Source organism: Saccopteryx leptura, chromosome 3 (assembly GCF_036850995.1).
Source record: "Saccopteryx leptura isolate mSacLep1 chromosome 3, mSacLep1_pri_phased_curated, whole genome shotgun sequence".
Classification (NCBI taxonomy): domain Eukaryota; kingdom Metazoa; phylum Chordata; class Mammalia; order Chiroptera; family Emballonuridae; genus Saccopteryx; species Saccopteryx leptura.
In genome coordinates this window covers 59,795,992-59,813,855 of record NC_089505.1, presented here as the reverse complement: position 1 = coordinate 59,813,855, position 17,864 = coordinate 59,795,992, and the positions used below count along the sequence as shown (strand labels likewise).

The 17,864-nt window shown below is 52.6% G+C and overlaps 1 protein-coding gene across 2 annotated transcripts in view; it reads left to right on the top strand.

Moving 5' to 3' along the window:
- Positions 1–17,864, top strand: part of MEGF8 (multiple EGF like domains 8) — a 50,388-nt gene that overhangs the window by 10,740 nt on the left and 21,784 nt on the right. For both annotated transcript variants that reach the window (XM_066373591.1, XM_066373592.1), the window contains 20 exons: positions 354–499; positions 624–746; positions 2,615–2,769; positions 3,099–3,218; positions 3,962–4,106; positions 4,185–4,348; positions 8,467–8,667; positions 9,055–9,255; positions 9,669–9,905; positions 10,739–10,857; positions 10,946–11,077; positions 11,180–11,293; positions 11,778–12,026; positions 12,534–12,733; positions 13,073–13,283; positions 13,378–13,627; positions 14,160–14,292; positions 16,885–17,132; positions 17,214–17,324; positions 17,480–17,598. In XM_066373591.1, the coding sequence (XP_066229688.1) occupies positions 354–499; positions 624–746; positions 2,615–2,769; positions 3,099–3,218; positions 3,962–4,106; positions 4,185–4,348; positions 8,467–8,667; positions 9,055–9,255; positions 9,669–9,905; positions 10,739–10,857; positions 10,946–11,077; positions 11,180–11,293; positions 11,778–12,026; positions 12,534–12,733; positions 13,073–13,283; positions 13,378–13,627; positions 14,160–14,292; positions 16,885–17,132; positions 17,214–17,324; positions 17,480–17,598 (3,378 nt within the window). The remainder of the gene's footprint in view (positions 1–353; positions 500–623; positions 747–2,614; positions 2,770–3,098; positions 3,219–3,961; positions 4,107–4,184; positions 4,349–8,466; positions 8,668–9,054; positions 9,256–9,668; positions 9,906–10,738; positions 10,858–10,945; positions 11,078–11,179; positions 11,294–11,777; positions 12,027–12,533; positions 12,734–13,072; positions 13,284–13,377; positions 13,628–14,159; positions 14,293–16,884; positions 17,133–17,213; positions 17,325–17,479; positions 17,599–17,864) is intronic.

Below are 17,864 nucleotides of genomic sequence, written 5' to 3'. Positions count from 1 at the left end.
GCATCTGGGCCTTTAGTGTTCTTTGCCTACTGATGAATTTCTGTAGTCATTACTCATTCATTTATGCAGTCACTCACTCATCCACTCAGTCTCTTGTCACTTGCTTTCCCACATATTCCCACCATCCATCCACTCCACCAGTCTCTGCCTGGTGTCCGGCCCTGGCTAGATTATGCAAGGAACCCAGATATAAGTCCAACCTAGGCTCTACCCACAGGAGCTTCTAGTTCTGAGGGGACATAAACCTAGACACAGCCAGTCTCAACCCTGAGTGATCACACAAATTGTTAACAGCCCAGAGATGGGAGAGAGGTCCCTCCTGCCCTGACCACTTCCTCTGCCTTCCCCCATAGGTTTTCTGTGCGGGTGAACTCCACTGAGCTCTTCCACGTGGATCGGCGTGTGTGGACAACCCTGAAGGGCCGGGATGGGTTTCAGGGCCCACGGGAGCGAGCCTTCCACACGGCCAGTGTCTTGGGAAACTACATGGTGGTCTATGGTGAGGAGGCTCCCTGCCTTTTGGCCTGCCAGGGGCCCAAGCCGACCCTGAGCTGAGGTTCCTTGCGTGGGTGTCCCCCACCTCCCTCAGGCTTGCCAGATGTGCCCATTTCCTCCTTTCCCAGGGGGCAATGTGCACACCCATTACCAGGAGGAAAAGTGCTATGAAGATGGCATCTTCTTCTACCACCTGGGCTGCCATCAGTGGGTGTCGGGGGCTGAGCTTGCTCCCCCAGGAACCCCTGAGGGTGAGTGGTTCCTTCCTTTACCTGAGGGGCTCCTGAGGGTAATACTTCCTCCTGTAGTGAATCTGGGCTTTGGGTAGGAGCCACCTTGGTCCTTGTTGTGGTGAGCCAGACATCTTATTGGAGCTGGCTCAGGGTGTAAGCCTGTGCTGTAGACAGGACTAGGGCATTGTTGCCATGGAGGTGGGAGGTAGTTACAGCAGTATCAGATCTAGGTTCCAATTCAGGCTTGCCGGTTTCCAGTTGTCCCAGGAAACGCCCATGACTTATTTCAAGGTCACACAGTGGGCAAGTGGCAAAACCAGGGTGGCTGGCCCCAAAGAAATATCTGTACAAAAGCCATTATTTAATTTCTGTGCCTCAATTTTCTCATCTATAAAATGGGCATTATAATAACACTTAAGCCACTGGGCTGTTGTAAGAATAAATTGCGACCATACTTGAAGAATGAAGACAGCCTAGTGAAGGGTTCAACTTTTTGACTTCCTAATAGAGTTCTGGTAAGGCTGGAGAGCTCACCTGGAAGGGGTGTGAAGAACCTTTCAACCTCTTTAGATCTGAGCCTGCTTTAAGAATCAGAAGAAGCCCTTCCTCAGAAAAACATTTGTATGCACAAAGTGAACATATCATTTCGGGGACTATGGACTTCCCAGAAGTCTGTCTGTTCTCCCCACCCGACTGAACATAAGAGTGAGGACAGAAGACAAGCATAAGGAAAGAGTGGACACTTAAGAGGAAGGATCCCCAAAGAACCTTGTGTGGTCATCAGGAATAAAGCCTGGGCCTGATGTTTGAGATCTCTGGTCTGGGATTTTGTTGCCTGTCCCTGTCCCTCTTTTAGGTTCTTTTACTGGACAGGCGAGAATGTGAGGTTTCTGGAGGCCTCTTCTTCCTCTGTAGTTTGTGATTCCCTGGGCCAGGTCCTGTGTGTTTACAGAGCATCCAGGTTCAGTAAGAGGGTGGGAGAGTCACCAATCACTAACCACTTACCTATCAGTCAGGACTCTGTGTTGTAAGTGACAGAAATCCAAGCAGTTTAAATAAAAGGGAGAATTTCTTGGCTAATTTGAGTGAAAACTTCTGGCTTCAGATTGGGTGAGATCCAGGTGCTCACATGATGGCATCAGCCATTTCTCTCCTGTTCTCAGCTGGGTTTACTTCAGTCTCCAGCAGGCCTGCCTTTTGTAGATGGTCACCAGAAGCTCTAGGATGACATTTAATGTCTTTAAAATGCCCAGAGGGAAGAGAGTGTTCTTTCCCCAAGAATTGTAGGAATTGAATTCCATCCCTGAACTTGTCACTGACACTGATAGGCCTGAGCTAAAGCTCCACTTCTGCCAGGACCAGGGATGGCTTGACTTGAGTCTTGTGGACTGGGAAAGGGAGAAGGTTGTTTTCTAGGGGACAATCAGAGGCTATCAACAGAAGGGAGGCTAGTGCTGAGCAGACAAAAACAGGTGAGAGCTATCTTTGAGGGCAGGATGATGGCTCCATTTATAGAGGAGGGAACCTAGACTTGGAGAAGTAAAATCTCTTGCCCCAGGCTACACAGCTAGTCAGTAATTGATCCATTATTTGAATCCAAGTAAATGTAAGACTTAGGGTTTGAACCCAAGTTTTTTTGACCCTAAAGATCATGCTGTGTCTGAAAGGTGACTGGGTAAGTGTGTGGGAGCCCCAGGGAGAGGAAGGACTATAGTTGGTGCAGAGCCAGGCAGGCTGGGAGGGTTTTTGTGGGCAGGTGGGTTAAAGCAAGAGCTAGGAGTCTAGGCCGAAACTTAGGAGAATCAGGATACTGTCCTGGGAAAGGGAGCCAGAAAGGTGGGAGAGAGCTTGGGGGTCCTATGTCCTAGGTATCTTTATGCTTCTAGGCCGAGCAGCGCCTCCCAGTGGTCGGTACTCACATGTGGCAGCCGTGCTTGGTGGCAGTGTTCTGTTGGTGGCTGGTGGGTATAGCGGCCAGCCCCGTGGGGATTTGATGGCCTACAAGGTGCCCCCCTTTGTGTTCCAGGCGCCTGCCCCAGATGTGAGTATTGGGGTAATAGGGAAGGGGTGGCTGGGGAGGAGGTGCATGGTTCCCACAGAGAAGGGAGAAAGTTGGGGGTCCCTGGGAGAAGGGGTGGCAGTCCCTAGGGCCATGAGAGAAGGAATGTTGATTTCCAGGTTCAGGGGAGGAAGAATGGAGGTCCCTGGGGCTGAGGGTAGAGGGGCAGTGGTCCCTTGCACAGTAAGAGGATTGGCTAGGGATCCTCAAGGTGCTGAGCAGTAGGATGCCCTGGGATGATCAAAATGAGTAGGGATATGGTAACAGGCCCTGTCTGAGGAGCCCCCTTCTGCACCCCCATCTCTCTACAGTACCATTTGGACTATTGTTCCATGTACACGGACCACAGTGTGTGCTCTCGAGACCCCGAATGCAGTTGGTGTCAGGGGGCCTGCCAAGCTGCACTGCCTCCTGGGACTCCCTCAGGGGCTGTGAGTGACTGTCCTGCACTACTACTCCTTAGCACAGAGACCAGCCCTCAGTGTCTCCCTCGGCCGATACCAAGCAGACAAGCACTCCCCCTCACACCAGGGAGACTTGTTTTCACAGCCAAGATCAGCATCCTTGTTTCCTGATTTCTGATCCCTGAACTTTGACCCTTTCCCCAAACCCTTGGAAGTTAACTGTACCCAGATCCCCAGACCCTGTCTTTTTGCTCTTTCCACATTTTTTTTTTAAGTGTGAGGAGGGGAGATAAACAGACTCCTGCATGAGCCCTGACCAGGATCCACTCAGCAATCCCCATCTGGGACTGATGCTCAAATCAACCGAGCTATCTTCAGTGCCTGTGGCCGACGTTCGGACCAATTGAGCCACTGGCTGCAAGAGGGAAAGAGAGAGAAGGGGGAGATGGAGGGGAAGAGAAGCAGATGGTTGCGTCTCTTGTGTGCCCTGATGGGGATTGAACCATGGATGTCTGCATGCTGAGTCAACGCCCTATTCACTGAGCCAAATGGCTAGGGCCAATCTTTCCACATTCTAATTGTCTTTCCATTCCCTTCTCCAATTTCCTGACCCCAAAAACTTCTGAATCCACAGCCCTTTCCAGATCTCTTAACCCTTTGAGTAGTATGAACATTCATGTATGTCCTCACTCAAAAGGTTAACAAAAACTCACCACTCAAAGGGTTAAGCCTCTGTGAATAATGATTCCTGTCCCTTTCCTTCCCTGCAGTGTCTGGCTGCCAGCTGCCTGGGCCTGGGGCGCCTCCTGGGTGACTGCCAGGCCTGCCTCGCCTTCAGCAGCGCTGCAGCTCCTCCCCGGGGGCCGGGGGCCCTGGGCTGGTGCGTGCACAATGAGAGCTGCCTGCCTCGGCCTGGTGAGTGACAGTGACAGTGTGGGAGGGAAAGCGCTGTACACCACACTGACCCCCACTCCTACCCTCCTGTCCTCACAGAGCAAGCCCGGTGCCGAGGAGAGCAGATCTCAGGCACTGTGGGCTGGTGGGGTCCTGTACCTGTCTTCGTCACATCCTTGGAGGCCTGTGTCACCCAGAGCTTCCTGCCTGGCCTGCACCTCCTCACCTTCCAGCAGCCACCCAATGCCTCCCAACCTGACAAGGTGGGGAGCTGGGGATGGGGCCCAGTGTGGAGTGTTGAAGGGCTGGTCCTAGGGTTTTTTTTTCCAAATGGGATCTTTATCAGTCTTGTATTTACCTTGTCAGTCTAAGGAAAATCAAAGATCTGATTTACCTTACTGAATTAAAAACATTTTTTTTAATTGTGGTAAAATACACATAACATTTGCCATTAGTGACATTTAGCACATTTACAATATTATGCAGCTATTATCACTATCTAGAACATTTTTATCACCCTGAAAGGAAACCTTGATTCATTCTTTGTGACAGAGAGAGAGACAGAGAGAGAGATGGATAGGGACAGACAGACTAGAAGGGAAAGAGAGAGAAGAAGCATCAGTGCTTTGTTGCTGCTCCTTAGTCTCCTTTATTATTCATTGATTGCTTTCTCATATGTGCCTTGACTGGGGGGCTACAGCAGACTGAGTGACCCCTTGCTCAAGCCAGTGACCTTGAGCTCAAGCGAGCGACCTTAGGCTTCAAGCCAGCAACCTTGCACTCAAGCTGGTGACCTTGGGGTTTCGAACCTGGGTCCTCTGCATCCCAGTCCGACACTCTATCCACTGCGCCACTGCCTGGTCAGGCAAAACCTTGATTCATTAAGTAATCATTCTCCATTCTCCTCTCCCTTGGCCCTTGGCAACTATATATAACCTGTTTTCTATCTCTGGATTTGCCAGTTGTAGATATGTCATTTAAAGGAAATCATACATAGCCTTTTGTGACTGGCTTTTTTAACTGAGCATAATGTTTTTGAGGTTCATCCATGTTGTCCCACACATCAGAATTTTATTCCTTTTTATGGATGAATAATCTTTCATTGTATGGCTATGCTACATCCATTCATCAGCTGATAAACATTTGGGTCATTTCTACCTTTTTGCTGTTGTGGATAGTGACGCTATGAACATTTATGCCCAAGTTTTTGTTTAAACACCTGTTTTTAACTCTTGAGTATGTATCTAGGAACAGAATTGCTAGGGTATATGTAATTATGTGTTTAACTTATTAAAGAATACCAAACTTTACTTTTTTTATACAGAGACAGAGAGGGACAGATAGGGAGAGACAGACAGGAAGGGAGAGATATGAGAAGCAGCAATTCTTTGTTGCGGCACCTTAGTTGTTCATTGATTGTGTTCTCATATGTGCCTTGACCGGAGGGCTACAGCTGAGCGAGTGACCCCTTGCTCAAACTAGTGACCTTGGGCTCAAGCCAGCGACCATGGGGTCACATCTATGATCCCACGCTCAAGCCAGAGACCCTGTGCTCAAGCCAGTGAGCCCATGCTCAAGCTAGATGAGCCTATGCTCAAGCCATTGACCTTCGAACCTGGATCCTATACGTCCATAGTCTGATGCTCTATCTACTGCACCACTGCTTGGTTAGGCCTCTTTTTATAGAAGCTCTTTATTGATTTTTAGAGAGAGAAAGAGGGGGCGAAGTAGGAAGCATCAGCTCATAATACAGGTAGTTGCTTTCTGTATGTGCCTTGACCTGGCAAGCCCAGGGTTTCAAACTGGCAACCTCAGGTCAACACTTTATCTACTATACCTTACTGATTTTTATTTTATTTTTATTTTTATTTATATATTTATTTTTTGTGACAGAGATAAAGAGAGACAGAGAGGGACAGATAGGGACAGACAGACAAGAAGGGAGAGAGATGAGAAGCATTAATTCTTTGTTACGGCATTTTAGTTGTTCATTGATTGCTTTCTCATATGTGCCTTGACCCAGGGGGCTACAGCAGACCAAGTGACCCCTTGCTCAAGCCAGCAACCTTGGCCTTAAGCTGGTGAACCTTGCTCAAACCAGATGAGCCTGTGCTCAAGCTGGCAACCTCAGGGTTTCGAACCTGGGTCCTCTGCGTCCCAGTTCGATGCTCTATCCACTGTGCCACTGCCTGATCAGGTACCTTACTGATTTTTATAGCAGGTAATACAGGCACTGGCCGGTTGGCTTACTGGGTAGAGCATTGGCCTGGTGTGTGGACATTCTGGGTCAGATCCCCATCAGGGCACACATGAGAAGCAACCATCTATCTGCCTCTCTTCCCTTCCCTTTCCCCCTTTCTCTCTTTGCTTCTCGCAACCAGTGGCTCGATTGGTTTGAGCATCAGCCCCGGACACTGAGGATAGCTCTGTTGATTCAAGCATTTGTCCCAGACGGGGGTTGCCAGGTGGATCCTGGTTGGGGTGCATATGGGAGTCTGTCTCACTATCTCCCCTCCTCTCACTTAAATAAATAAATAAATGAATAACCAGGTAATACAGTCCCATAGTTTAAAAATCACCCCACTCCCTACCTCCTCAGTGTGAGAATTTGGACCCTGTTTCCCTCCAACTCAAGACTACCCTAATTCTTCCCAGATCTGTTTGGATTTATTTTATATCCTTCTAGAGTCTATATATTCCAATATAGTAAATGTGACTTCAATATTTTTCTTTCTTGCACAGAAAGTAGTATACTTCCTTTATTTTTTTATTTATTGATTTCAGAGCGAGAGAAGGGGGGGGCAGAAAAAGACAGGAACATCAAACTATTCTTGTATGTGCCCTGATCAGGGATCAAATAGGCAACCTTTGTGCTTTGGGATGATGCTCTAAACAACTGAGCTGTCTGGCCAGGACTTCCTTTTATTTTTAAATTTTTAAATTTATTTTTATATTTTTGAGAGAGAGAAAGACAGGGACAGACAGGAAGGGAGAGAGATGGGCAGCATCAACTAGTCATTGTGGCACTTTAGTTATTTATTGATTGCTTTCTTATATGTGCCTTGATTGGGGGGCTACAGCTAAACCAGTGCCACCTTGGGCTCAAGCCAGTGACCATGGGATTATGTCTATGATCCCAAGCTCAAGCCAGTGACCCTGCTTTCAAGCTGTTGAGCCCACGCTCAAGCCGGATGAACCTGCACTCAAGCCGGTGACCTTGGGGTTTCGAACCTGGGTCCTCAGTGTCCCAGGCCCATGTTCTATCCACTGTGCCACTGCCTCATCAGGCTTCCCTTTTTTTTTTTTTTTTTTTTTATACATGGACAGAGAGAGAGTCAGAGAGAGGGATAGATAGGTACAGACAGACAGGAATGGAAAGAGATGAGAAGCATCAATCATCAGTTTTTTGTTGCGACACCTTAGTTGTTCATTGATTGCTTTCTCATATGTGCCTTGACTGGGAGCCTTCAGCAGACCAAGTAACTCCTTGCTGGAGCCAGCGACCTTGGGTCCAAGCCAGTGAACTTTTTGCTCAAGCCAGATGAGCCCGCGCTCAAGCTGGCAACCTCGGGGTCTCGAACCTGGGTCCTTCCGCATCCCAGTCCAACGCTCTGTCCACTGTGCCACCGCCTGGTCAGGCAGGCTTCCCTTTTTTCTTACACATCCTGGCAATCTTCTCAGTAGAGAACTTAGGAAGTACTCTCATTATTTTTACAGCTGCATAATATTCCATTTATGTTCTAAGGCTATAGTACTGTTGTTTGTTTGAACAGTTTCCTGTGATGAACACTTGACTTAGTCTATTCATTTGCAATTACAAAAAGACATACTAACAATAAATCATGTCATATGCCTGTCATTTGTATCTGGAACCTCTTTTTTTTTTTAAACATATATACTGGTTGATTATATAACAGAGGATATACTACATAGAGTGAGGTCTAGCCGGGTTCTGAGCACAGGAACTTGTGTCCACATGGAATTGGGGTGCAACACCCTCCTGGCACATAGATGTGTTTGCTAATTTGGAAGTTTTTCAAACCCAATAGTTAAAGGATTTTATTTCATTTTCTTGATCTGAACTCCTAAGGTCTCAGGTGGAAAGGTGGAGCATTGGGGAAGAGGATCCTGAAGTTTCACAAGAGGTGGGGATGAGCGGGATGAGACCCTGTTTGTTTTCTGAGTTGGCATCCTGACTCTTCTTCCACAGTGACCCCAGGCGAGCAGCTTCCCCTGCCCTTGGCCTCAATCTCTCATCCATAAAATAGGAAAGGAGGTTGAGTTACCTGGTCTTTTCTGGTGCTGATGTGGCCGGAGTGGTGTGGGCACTGTTAGCCATGCAGGAGGCACTCATGCGTGCCCCCCTCTCTGGCTGTCACAGGTCTTGATTGTCCGTAGTACAACCATAACCCTGACACCCAGCGCAGAGACTGACGTGTCCCTTGTCTACCGTGGCTTCATCCATCCACTACTTCCGGGAGGGTCCGGTGGGCCAGGGGCCGAGGACGTGGCCGTGTGGACCCGGGCCCAGCGTCTACATGTCGTGGCCAGGATGGCCCGTGGCCCTGACACCGAGAACATGGTGAGGGTGCCTGGGACACTTGGAGGGCTGTTTATAGTCAATATGGGGGTCGGGAGGTGTGATACCAGGAGGACTAGGGAGAAATCGGAGGCAGGAGATATAACCTTAGTAGAAGGAGGACCTGAGATGTTCAAATGTGAACACAATTAGGGGGGAAATTTGAAGAAGGTGGAGGTCTGTCTTGTTAAGTCAGACTCCCCTGAGGGAGATGAGGGTCACTGGTGGATTTGGGGGTTTGGAGGTTCTTGGTTTCTAAGGAACCCTGAGGAGCCCTGCCTCTTCCCAGGAGGAGGCGGCTGCGAGGTGGATTTGAAGCTGTTGGAGTTTTCAGGGGTCAGAGGCTGTGGAAAGTTCTGAGGCCCCTGTCTGTCCTCCTCCCTGTCCCAGGAGGAGGTGGGGCGCTGGGTGGCTCAGCAGGAGAAAGAAACAAGGCGTCTACAGCGCCCAGGGTCTGCTCGTCTCTTCCCACTGACTGGCCGGGCCCACAAGTATGCAGTAGAGATCCGAGGCCAGCTCAACGGCTCGGCAGGCCCTGGGCACAGCGAGCTGACCCTGCTGTGGGACCGGACTGGAGTGCCAGGTGGCAGCGTGAGTACCCAGGCTTGGGCTTCAGATACCCTGGGATTTCTGAACCCCAGGCCACAAACCTTAGCTTCTGAAGTCTGGGTGCACCTTGCTCCCTCCAGATCCTCCTCTCTGACCCCCATACTCTGGCTGGATCTGATATTCTGACTCCTGCCCACATCTTTGCCTCCTCCTGCCCTGATTCCACTGCCCTGACTTTTGCATTCCACACTTTGACCTCTGACCTCTGGATTATTTCAAACCCTAATACCCTTTTGTCTACTGATGTCCCAAATATTGACTTCACATGCTTGAATTCTGAACCCTGTCTCTGAACACTTAAGTCTTTAGCTTCAAACTCTGACCCCTATCCCAAATCTTGACTCGACCCTCATGACAGAGCATGGACCCCTGACCTACTCTGCCCCCTCCCCCAGGAGATCTCCTTCTTCTTCTTGGAACCCTACCGCTCTGCAGCCTGCGCCTCCTACTCCTCTTGCCTGGGCTGCCTGGCGGACCAAGGCTGTGGCTGGTGCCTGATCAGTGCCACCTGCCACTTGCGCCAGAGTGGGGCCCACTGCGTGGACAGAGGGGCTGGCGGGTCCCTGCTGGTGCTGGTGCCTGCCCTCTGCCCGCTCTGTGAGGAACATCGCGACTGCCACGCCTGCACCCAGGTGCCTGCCGGGTCACAGAGGGGCAGTTTCAAGTTAGAGGCAATGAAAGCAGGGGACCAGGGGAGGGGAAGGGCAGCCAAAGGGCCGCATGGGTGACATGAGTAGCCAAAGCACCCCACGGGTGATAGCAGAGGGATATAACTGGGGCCATTGTCTTTGATTTGCAGGCAAGAAGTGGGTGGGGGGCAGAGAGAAGGGCTGGAGAGTGGGCTCCTGGTAGTCAGGACTTCCTTGTCATAGAGGCCAGAAAACCCAACTCAGCGCCTCTTCACCAGAGGGGCCTTTATCAGCTCAGGCTGCGGAGTCCAGGAGGAGGGCTCCGAGCCTGCCACCTCCAGCGGTTCGGACCGTGTTTTGCCTGGAGAGTCATTCTTTGGGAGTAGCGAGGAAGCCACAGGGTTCCGCACTTGCATTGCCCCACGCAGCTGTGCGGACAGAGAGCACCTTTTATGTCCCCAGCCTACTCTCACAACAGACATTCCGGAAGTTCATTTCACTGGCTGTGGTTGGCTTTTGTGCCAGCTCTAGGACCAGCCAATAAGCCAGGGGGGTGGGGCGGTGGCCCCCGGCCTACCTCTGGATCCCAAGGATTGAATCAGTCCCACCTCAACCACGCAAAGGGGCACTAGAACCCAGTAAAGGGAGTGGGTGCTGGGAAGGCAGAAGCCATGGAAGTTATTGACTGAAGAGGGAAGTCTGGAGAGGCAGGGAGTTGGGGAAGAAGGGGGAGTTGTGATAGTGGTCTTAGGGGTGGGGCAGGTGAGGGAGGTAGAGCATTGGGAGCCCAAGGGAGAGGGCTAAGCTGGGCTCTTACTTCTCCTCTGACCTCCCAGGATCCCTTCTGTGAGTGGCATCAGAGCACCAGCCGCAAAGGGGATGCAGTGTGCAGCCGCCGGGGCCGGGGTCGGGGTGCCCTGAAGAGCCAGGAGGAGTGTCCCCTGCTCTGCAGCCAGTGAGCCTTACTGGGCCCAGGGGTTGGCTGTGTGGGGATGTGTATAGATCAATCATGGCGTGACCCTGTCCCCACTCCGCATCCCTAGGCGCCTGACCTGTGATGACTGCCTGGCCAACTCAAGCCAGTGCGCCTGGTGTCAGTCCACCCACACCTGCTTTCTGTTTGCTGCCTACCTGGCCCGGTATCCATACGGCGGCTGCCGAGGCTGGGATGACAGGTGCGGTCAGAACGGTGTCTGGGTAGCCAGGCTTATGGAGGGGAGGGTGGAGATAGGTTGAAGTGGCTGGGCCCTGACACCCCCACACCTTTCACCCTGTAGCGTGCATTCAGAGCCACGGTGCCGGAGTTGCGATCGCTTCCTGACATGCCACGAGTGTCTGCAGAGCCATGAGTGTGGCTGGTGCGGCAATGAGGACAACCCCACTCTGGGACGGTAAGACCTGGATGGTGGGGTAGGTGGGTGGGTGGGATGGGGTGGGTAGCTCTCCATGGCCCTAATTCTAATGGTGCTCTGTTTCTCTGTCTCTTTGCCTTTTCTGTACTATCATCTGTTTTTCTCCCCTTCCCCTTTTCTATTAGTTTCCTTCTTTTTTCTCTCTCCATTCTTTCCCTGCTTCTGTGACTTATTTTCTCTCGTTTTTTCTTCTGTTTCTTTCTTCTTTACTTTCTGTTTCTTTCTCCTCTCTCCCTTTCACTGTATCCCTGTCTCTGTCTCTCTTCTGTCTTTCAAAATCTTTTTTGTCTGACTTCTCTTGGTGTCTTTATGTTACTTCCATTTTTGCTGCTTTTCTCTCTATATTTCTATTTCTATTTCTCTCTGTCTGATTGGCCTTCTCTCTCCGTGTCACTGTTTCCGTCTCTTGTTTCTTTATCATCTCCCTCTACTCCACTACATTTTTCAATCTCCCACCTGCCAGGTGCCTCCAGGGGGACTTCTCAGGGCCCCTGGCTGGGGGTAACTGCTCCCTGTGGGTGGGGGAGAGCCTGGGTCTTTCTGTGGCCCTCCCTGCCCGCTGGGCCTATGCCGGCTGTCCAGATGTGGATGAGTGTCGCCTGGGCCTGGCAAGGTGCCATCTGCGGGCGACCTGCCTGAACACGCCCGTCAGCTATGAGTGTCACTGCCAGCGGGGCTTCCAGGGTGACGGCGTCACATATTGCAACCGCACGTGAGTAGGACATGGTTTTCCAGAGAGATGTCGTCCCAGGACTGGGGCACACGGAGATGGAGGGAGGAAGTGACCATGGTGCTCAAGTCCCTCCTGTGGAGCCAGCATCTCAATAAGCCTCAGTTTTTACTTTGCAGACTCAGTCCTTATTAGAGTGACAGGGTCCCCAGTATAACACTAGTTACTGTGGAGACAGGTCACCATGGACTGCGGGACATAGTCTTCAGAGTTGCTGTGGAGATTGAGGAAGACCAAGCTAAAAAGGGGTTTTCCTAGAGAACAAATCACTGGTGGTGATGTGTGGTTACTAGAGAAGCAGGAATTACCATGTGGGATGGGGTTACCTTGGAGACAGTGTCACCTATGTAATCGAGGCCCCATGGAACAGGCAGTAGCTTGTGATGGTGTTGCCATGGAGATGATGGGGTGGAGTGGGGTGATATCGAGAATGCCCTGGGGACTCTGGGCCTGCCTAGCTCTTCCCCCATCGCTGCCATGGACCCTCAGGTGCCTGGAGGACTGTGGCCATGGTGTGTGCAGCGGCCCCCCTGACTTCACCTGTGTGTGTGACCTGGGCTGGACATCCTATCTGCCCCCGCCCACACCTGCCCCGGGACTCCCCGCTCCCCGCTGCTCCCGAGACTGTGGCTGCAACTTCCACAGCTACTGCTACAAGCGGGGGCCTGGCTTCTGCGATGAGTGCCAGGGTGAGCTGCCCTCCTCCCAGCTGCCCCTGGACTGTCCTAAGGCAGCCTCCTTGGGGTTCTAGTTTTCTTTTCTCCGTGTGGGCTTCAGTGTTCCCTCACCCATCTCTATCTCCCCCTGCCCCATTACCTGCTCCTGACCCCAGATAGGCTTCATTGGTACCCATCTCTTTGGTGGAGCCTTAGTTGCCACTCTTGGGACTTGCTCTTCACCCAAGGCTAGGCTCTGGTTACCTTCCTTTGAAGCAGCCAGGTGAAGTCAGGGATCAGCTGAGCCAGTTGGGCAGACCCCTTCCTGTCCTTGCCCCTGACTCTACGTCCTGCCTGCTGAGGCCTCCACAGACTGGACGTGGGGGGAGTACTGCCAACTGTGCCGGCCTGGCAGCTTTGGTAACGCCACGGGCTCGGGCACCTGCCGGCCCTGCCAGTGCAATGGGCATGGGGACCCACGCCGCGGCTACTGTGACAACTTCAACGGGCTCTGCTTCTGCCAAGACCACACTGAAGGGGTCCACTGCCAGCGCTGCTCCCCTGGCTACTATGGGGACCCCCGGTAAGCTAGGGGCCAGACAGGTGGGGTAGGGGGTTAGGGGCAACATGGGATGGTGCAGGAGTGGTCTGACACTGGCTTTCCTCTGTCTCCCCAGGGCCGGTGGCTCCTGCTTCCGGGAGTGTGGGGGTCGCGCCCTCCTCACCAACGTGTCCTCAGTGGCACTGGGCTCACGCCCGATTGGGGGGCTGCTGCCTCCAGGTGGTGGGGCAGCAAGAGCTGGGCCAGGCCTGTCATATTGTGTGTGGGTTGTTTCGGCCACTGAGGTGCTACAGCCCTGTGCTCCTGGGACCCTCTGTCCCCCACTCACCCTCACCTTCTCCCCCGACAGCAGCACCCCCTGCACGGTGAGCTCCAAGGGCACTAGGGTTCAGACCCATGTCTCCCCCTCCTAGTTTGACTCCTCAGACCCTGACCTCCATGTTCCCTTTTTTTATCCTTCAAACCCCAAACTTTATTTTTTTTATCCCTAGCCCTTCATTTCTAAACCATAGACCTTCCTATTTCCCAGGTCACCTTCTATTTCCTGGACTCCAAGTCTCTAATCCCCAGATCCTCAAACTCCCTTTCCTCAGTCCAGGCATGGTAAACATTTATGCCTTGTGTGTCAGCTCTGACTAACTGCTAGTGGTCACCAGGAGCTGGGTATTGCAAAGGAGGCTCCAGGTGAGAGTGACTGGTTGATTAGCCATGTCCGCTATCAGTCCGGGAGAGGGAGTGGTGATCTCCATGCTACAGTTTGGCAGTTTGCCCAGGGTGTTCAAACAGCCCATTTCTCCACCTCAGATTTTCACCCTTCTGGAACTCCTCCTCCTTCTAGACCCCAAGCATCTCTCGCATCCTCATCCTCCCCTAATCCTTGGCTCTGCACCCCTCCAGCTGAGCTACGTGCTAGCCTTTGACGGCTTCCCACGCTTCCTGGATACTGGCGTTGTGCAGTCAGACCGTAGCCTCATCGCTGCCTTCTGCGGCCAGCGGCGGGACAGGCCCCTCACGGTTCAGGCCCTGTCTGGTATGGGGACTGGGGGGGTGGGATCTCTGTCCTGAGCTGTGTATTCCTTGTCCCTCTGCATCTTGCTGACCAGGGTGGGTTTAAGACCAAGCTTGACTCGGTCACTGACTTGCTGGGTGGGGCAATCCCTTGCCACCTCTGTGTCTCAGTTTCTTTTTCTTTTTTTTTTTTTTTGTATTTTTCTGAAGTTGGAAACTGGGAGGCAGTCAGACAGACTCCCGCATGCGCCCGACTGGGATCCACCCAGCATGCTCACCAGGGGGCGATGCTCTGCTGCAACCAGAGCCATTCTAGTGCCTGAGGCAGAGGCCGCAAAGCCATCCTCAGCGCCCGGGCCAACTTTGCTCCAATGGAGCCTCAGCTGCGGGAGGGGAAGAGAGAGACAGAGAGGAAGGAGAGGGTGAGGGGTGGAGAAGCAGATGGATGCTTCTCCTGTGTGCCCTGGCCGGGAATTGAACCCAGGAATCCCGCACACCAGGCCGATGCTGTACCACTGAGCCAACCGGCCAGGGCCTGTGTCTCAGTTTCTTTAGCAGAGAGGCAAATAGAAAGTATTGGTGAGCTGCCTCTGGAGAGAAGGGCCAAGTAGGACTTGTCTTTGGGGCACACAGAAGAGCTGGTGTGGGGGCCCCTGAGCATCTCCTCAGCCCATGATTCTGTACCAGGGATTGTGTCCTCAGGGCATTTGGTCGATTGTCATGGTGGGGGATGCACCTGGCATCAGAGATGCTGCTCTACATCCGACAGTGCTCGGGACAGCCCCACAGCCAGGCTCGGCAGCAGGGTTGAGAAACCCAGCTTAGGCTGATGGAAATGCCCTACAAATAATGTGTTTCCCATGGCAATTAGAGGGCTCAAGTTTGGAAATGCTTTCTTTCATACTGTAAATCAGAGTTGCTCAGAGATAGCTAGAGCTGTAGTTGACAGCCACAGACCCTCAAAGTGAGGGGCTCTCACTTCGGGAGGCTCTCACTTCGGTTTACTCACCAAGTGTTGACTGAGCATCTGCGGTAAGCTAGGCTTGAACTGGATGCTAGGCTAGGGGTGCAGCAGTGAACAAGGGGCACAAGTACTGCCTTCATGGATTCACAGTGTGTGTGGGTGGGGGTGGGGGACATCCATCAAAGTACACTCAGAATAGTGGGGAACAAAAGGAAGGAACTGGCCTGTCTCAGGAGTGGAAAGCTGTGCAGAGGTGAAGGGGGCAGTGTGGACAAGGGGTACTCCTCCAGATTGAGGATTAGCAGGTGCTCAGGCCCTGAGAAGCAGGAAGGGGGCCTGGTGCTGGAGCCAGAGAGCTGGAGAGAGGAAGGCGATGAGGTCAGAGGACTTGCAGGGCCTTTTTTTTTTTTTTTTTTTTAAGCGAGGGGGAGGGAGAGAGAGAGAGAGAGAGAGAGAGAGAGAAATAGGGCCAGACAGGAAGGGGGAGAGATGAAAAGCATCAATTCTTTGTTGCGGCATCTTAGTTGTTCATTGATTGCTTTCTCATATGTGCCTTGACTGGGGGCTCCAGCTGAGCCAGTGACCCCTTGCTTAAGCCAGCGACCTTGGGCTTCCAGCCAGCGACCTTTGGGCTTAAGCCAGTGACCCCGTGCTCAAGCTGGTGAGCCTGCGCTCAAGCCAGATGAGCCTGTTCTACCTTGGGGTTTTGAACCTGGGTCCTCTGCATCTCAGACCAATGCTCTATCTACTGCACCCCTGCCTGGTCAGACTTTTTTTTTCTAGTATAACTTTATTGAGGCATTTTTTACATAACATTAGTTCTTATCTCCTCCCACCCTTGTGTCCCTGAAATCTTTTCAAGGAGACTCAGTTTTATGAAAGAACAGTCGAAAATTGTGGAAGGTTTAGAGCTTGTGAACAACAGGGTCAGATTCATGTTTTTGGTTTTTTTTTTTTTTTTCTGAAGCTGGAAACGGGGAGAGATAGTCAGACAGACTCCCGCATGCGCCCGACCGGGATCCACCCGGCACGCCCACCAGGGACGACGCTCTGCCCACCAGGGGGCGATGCTCTGCCCCTCTGGGGCTTCACTCTGTTGCGACCAGAGCCACTCTAGCGCTTGGGGCAGAGGCCAAGGAGCCATCCCCAGCGCCTGGGCATCTTTGCTCCAATGGAGCCTCGGCTGCGGGAGGGGAAGAGAGAGACAGAGAGGAAGGAGAGGGGGAGGGGTGGAGAAGCAGATGGGCACTTCTCCTGTGTGCCCTGGCCGGGATCGAACCTGGGACCTCTGCACGCCAGGCCAACGCTCTACCACTGAGCCAACCTGCCAGGGCCAGATTCATGTTTTTAAAGGATCATATGGGATGCTATGAAGGGCCGAGTGTCGGGGAGCCAAGAAGACCTGGGGTGGGGAATGTGTGAGCGGCCAGGCCAGACTACTGAGGAAGGGGCAAGCAGTGGGTGAATATGAGAGAAATTTAGACTTTCAATCCAACAGAACTTTGGCTGGATGAGAGAGAGGGTGTGCAATGATTAGAGATGGTTGGGTGCCTTGCGTCCCTGCCCAGTTACACAGATTTTCCCAGAACCTGGGAATGGAGCAGCACTTGGACCTTGGCCTTTCTACATGCCTCTGACCTCTCCCAACAGGGTTGCTCGTGCTGCACTGGGAGGCCAACGGCTCCTCATCCTGGGGCTTCAACGCTTCAGTGGGCTCTGCCCGCTGTGGATCAGGGGGCCCTGGGAGCTGCCCTCTTCCCCAGGAGTGTGTGGCCCAGGATGGAGTCACAGGTGCTGGACTCTGCCGCTGTCCCCAGGGCATGGCTGGCCCACATTGCCTCATGCCTTTGTGTCCTGAGAACTGCAATGCCCACAGTGGGGCAGGGACCTGTAACCAGGTACAGATGGGATGGGGTGAACTAGGTGAGATAGGGTGGTCCTCAGGACTCCCACCCAAGCTTCCTTCTGCTCTCCCCCAGAGCCTGGGTGTGTGCATCTGTGCTGAGGGCTTTGGGGGCCACGGATGTGGCACGAAGCTGAACGGTGGGCAGATGGTCTGGGAGACCCGCATGGACAGCCGCCTCTCAGCTGTGAGTTGTGGCATTCTAGTCTCTGGGGGGATGCCACACAGCCTGGATCATTCTTTCTCCTCCACTCCTGCAACTATCCCCCAAATCCTATATTCATCTTGACACTTCATCATGACCTTAGCCTGACCCCCACATGTCCCCATCCCCGACCTCAGGACACTGCTAACCGCTTCCTGCACCGCTTGGGGCATACTATGGTGGAGGGACCTGATGCTACCTTATGGATGTTTGGGGGCCTAGGCCTGCCCCAGGGGCTGCTGGGAAACCTGTACAGGTGAGAACTGCCCTGGGGAGGTGGGATACCTGAATGAGAGGTCATCTCAGGGGCTGCTGAGATGTCTGCTACACAAGAATCCCTTCAGGAGGATGCTGAAAAAGCACACACCAAAGGGCACTGTGACACTTGTCACAGGAGTCTGACATCAGGGGTAGATACTTATGTGGGTGGTACTACCCCAGGGGATAGATGGTAAAGTGACTGTAGTGGAGGGTCACCCCAGGGAATGCTGGGATACCTGCCAAGTAGGGGGGTCTCCCAAG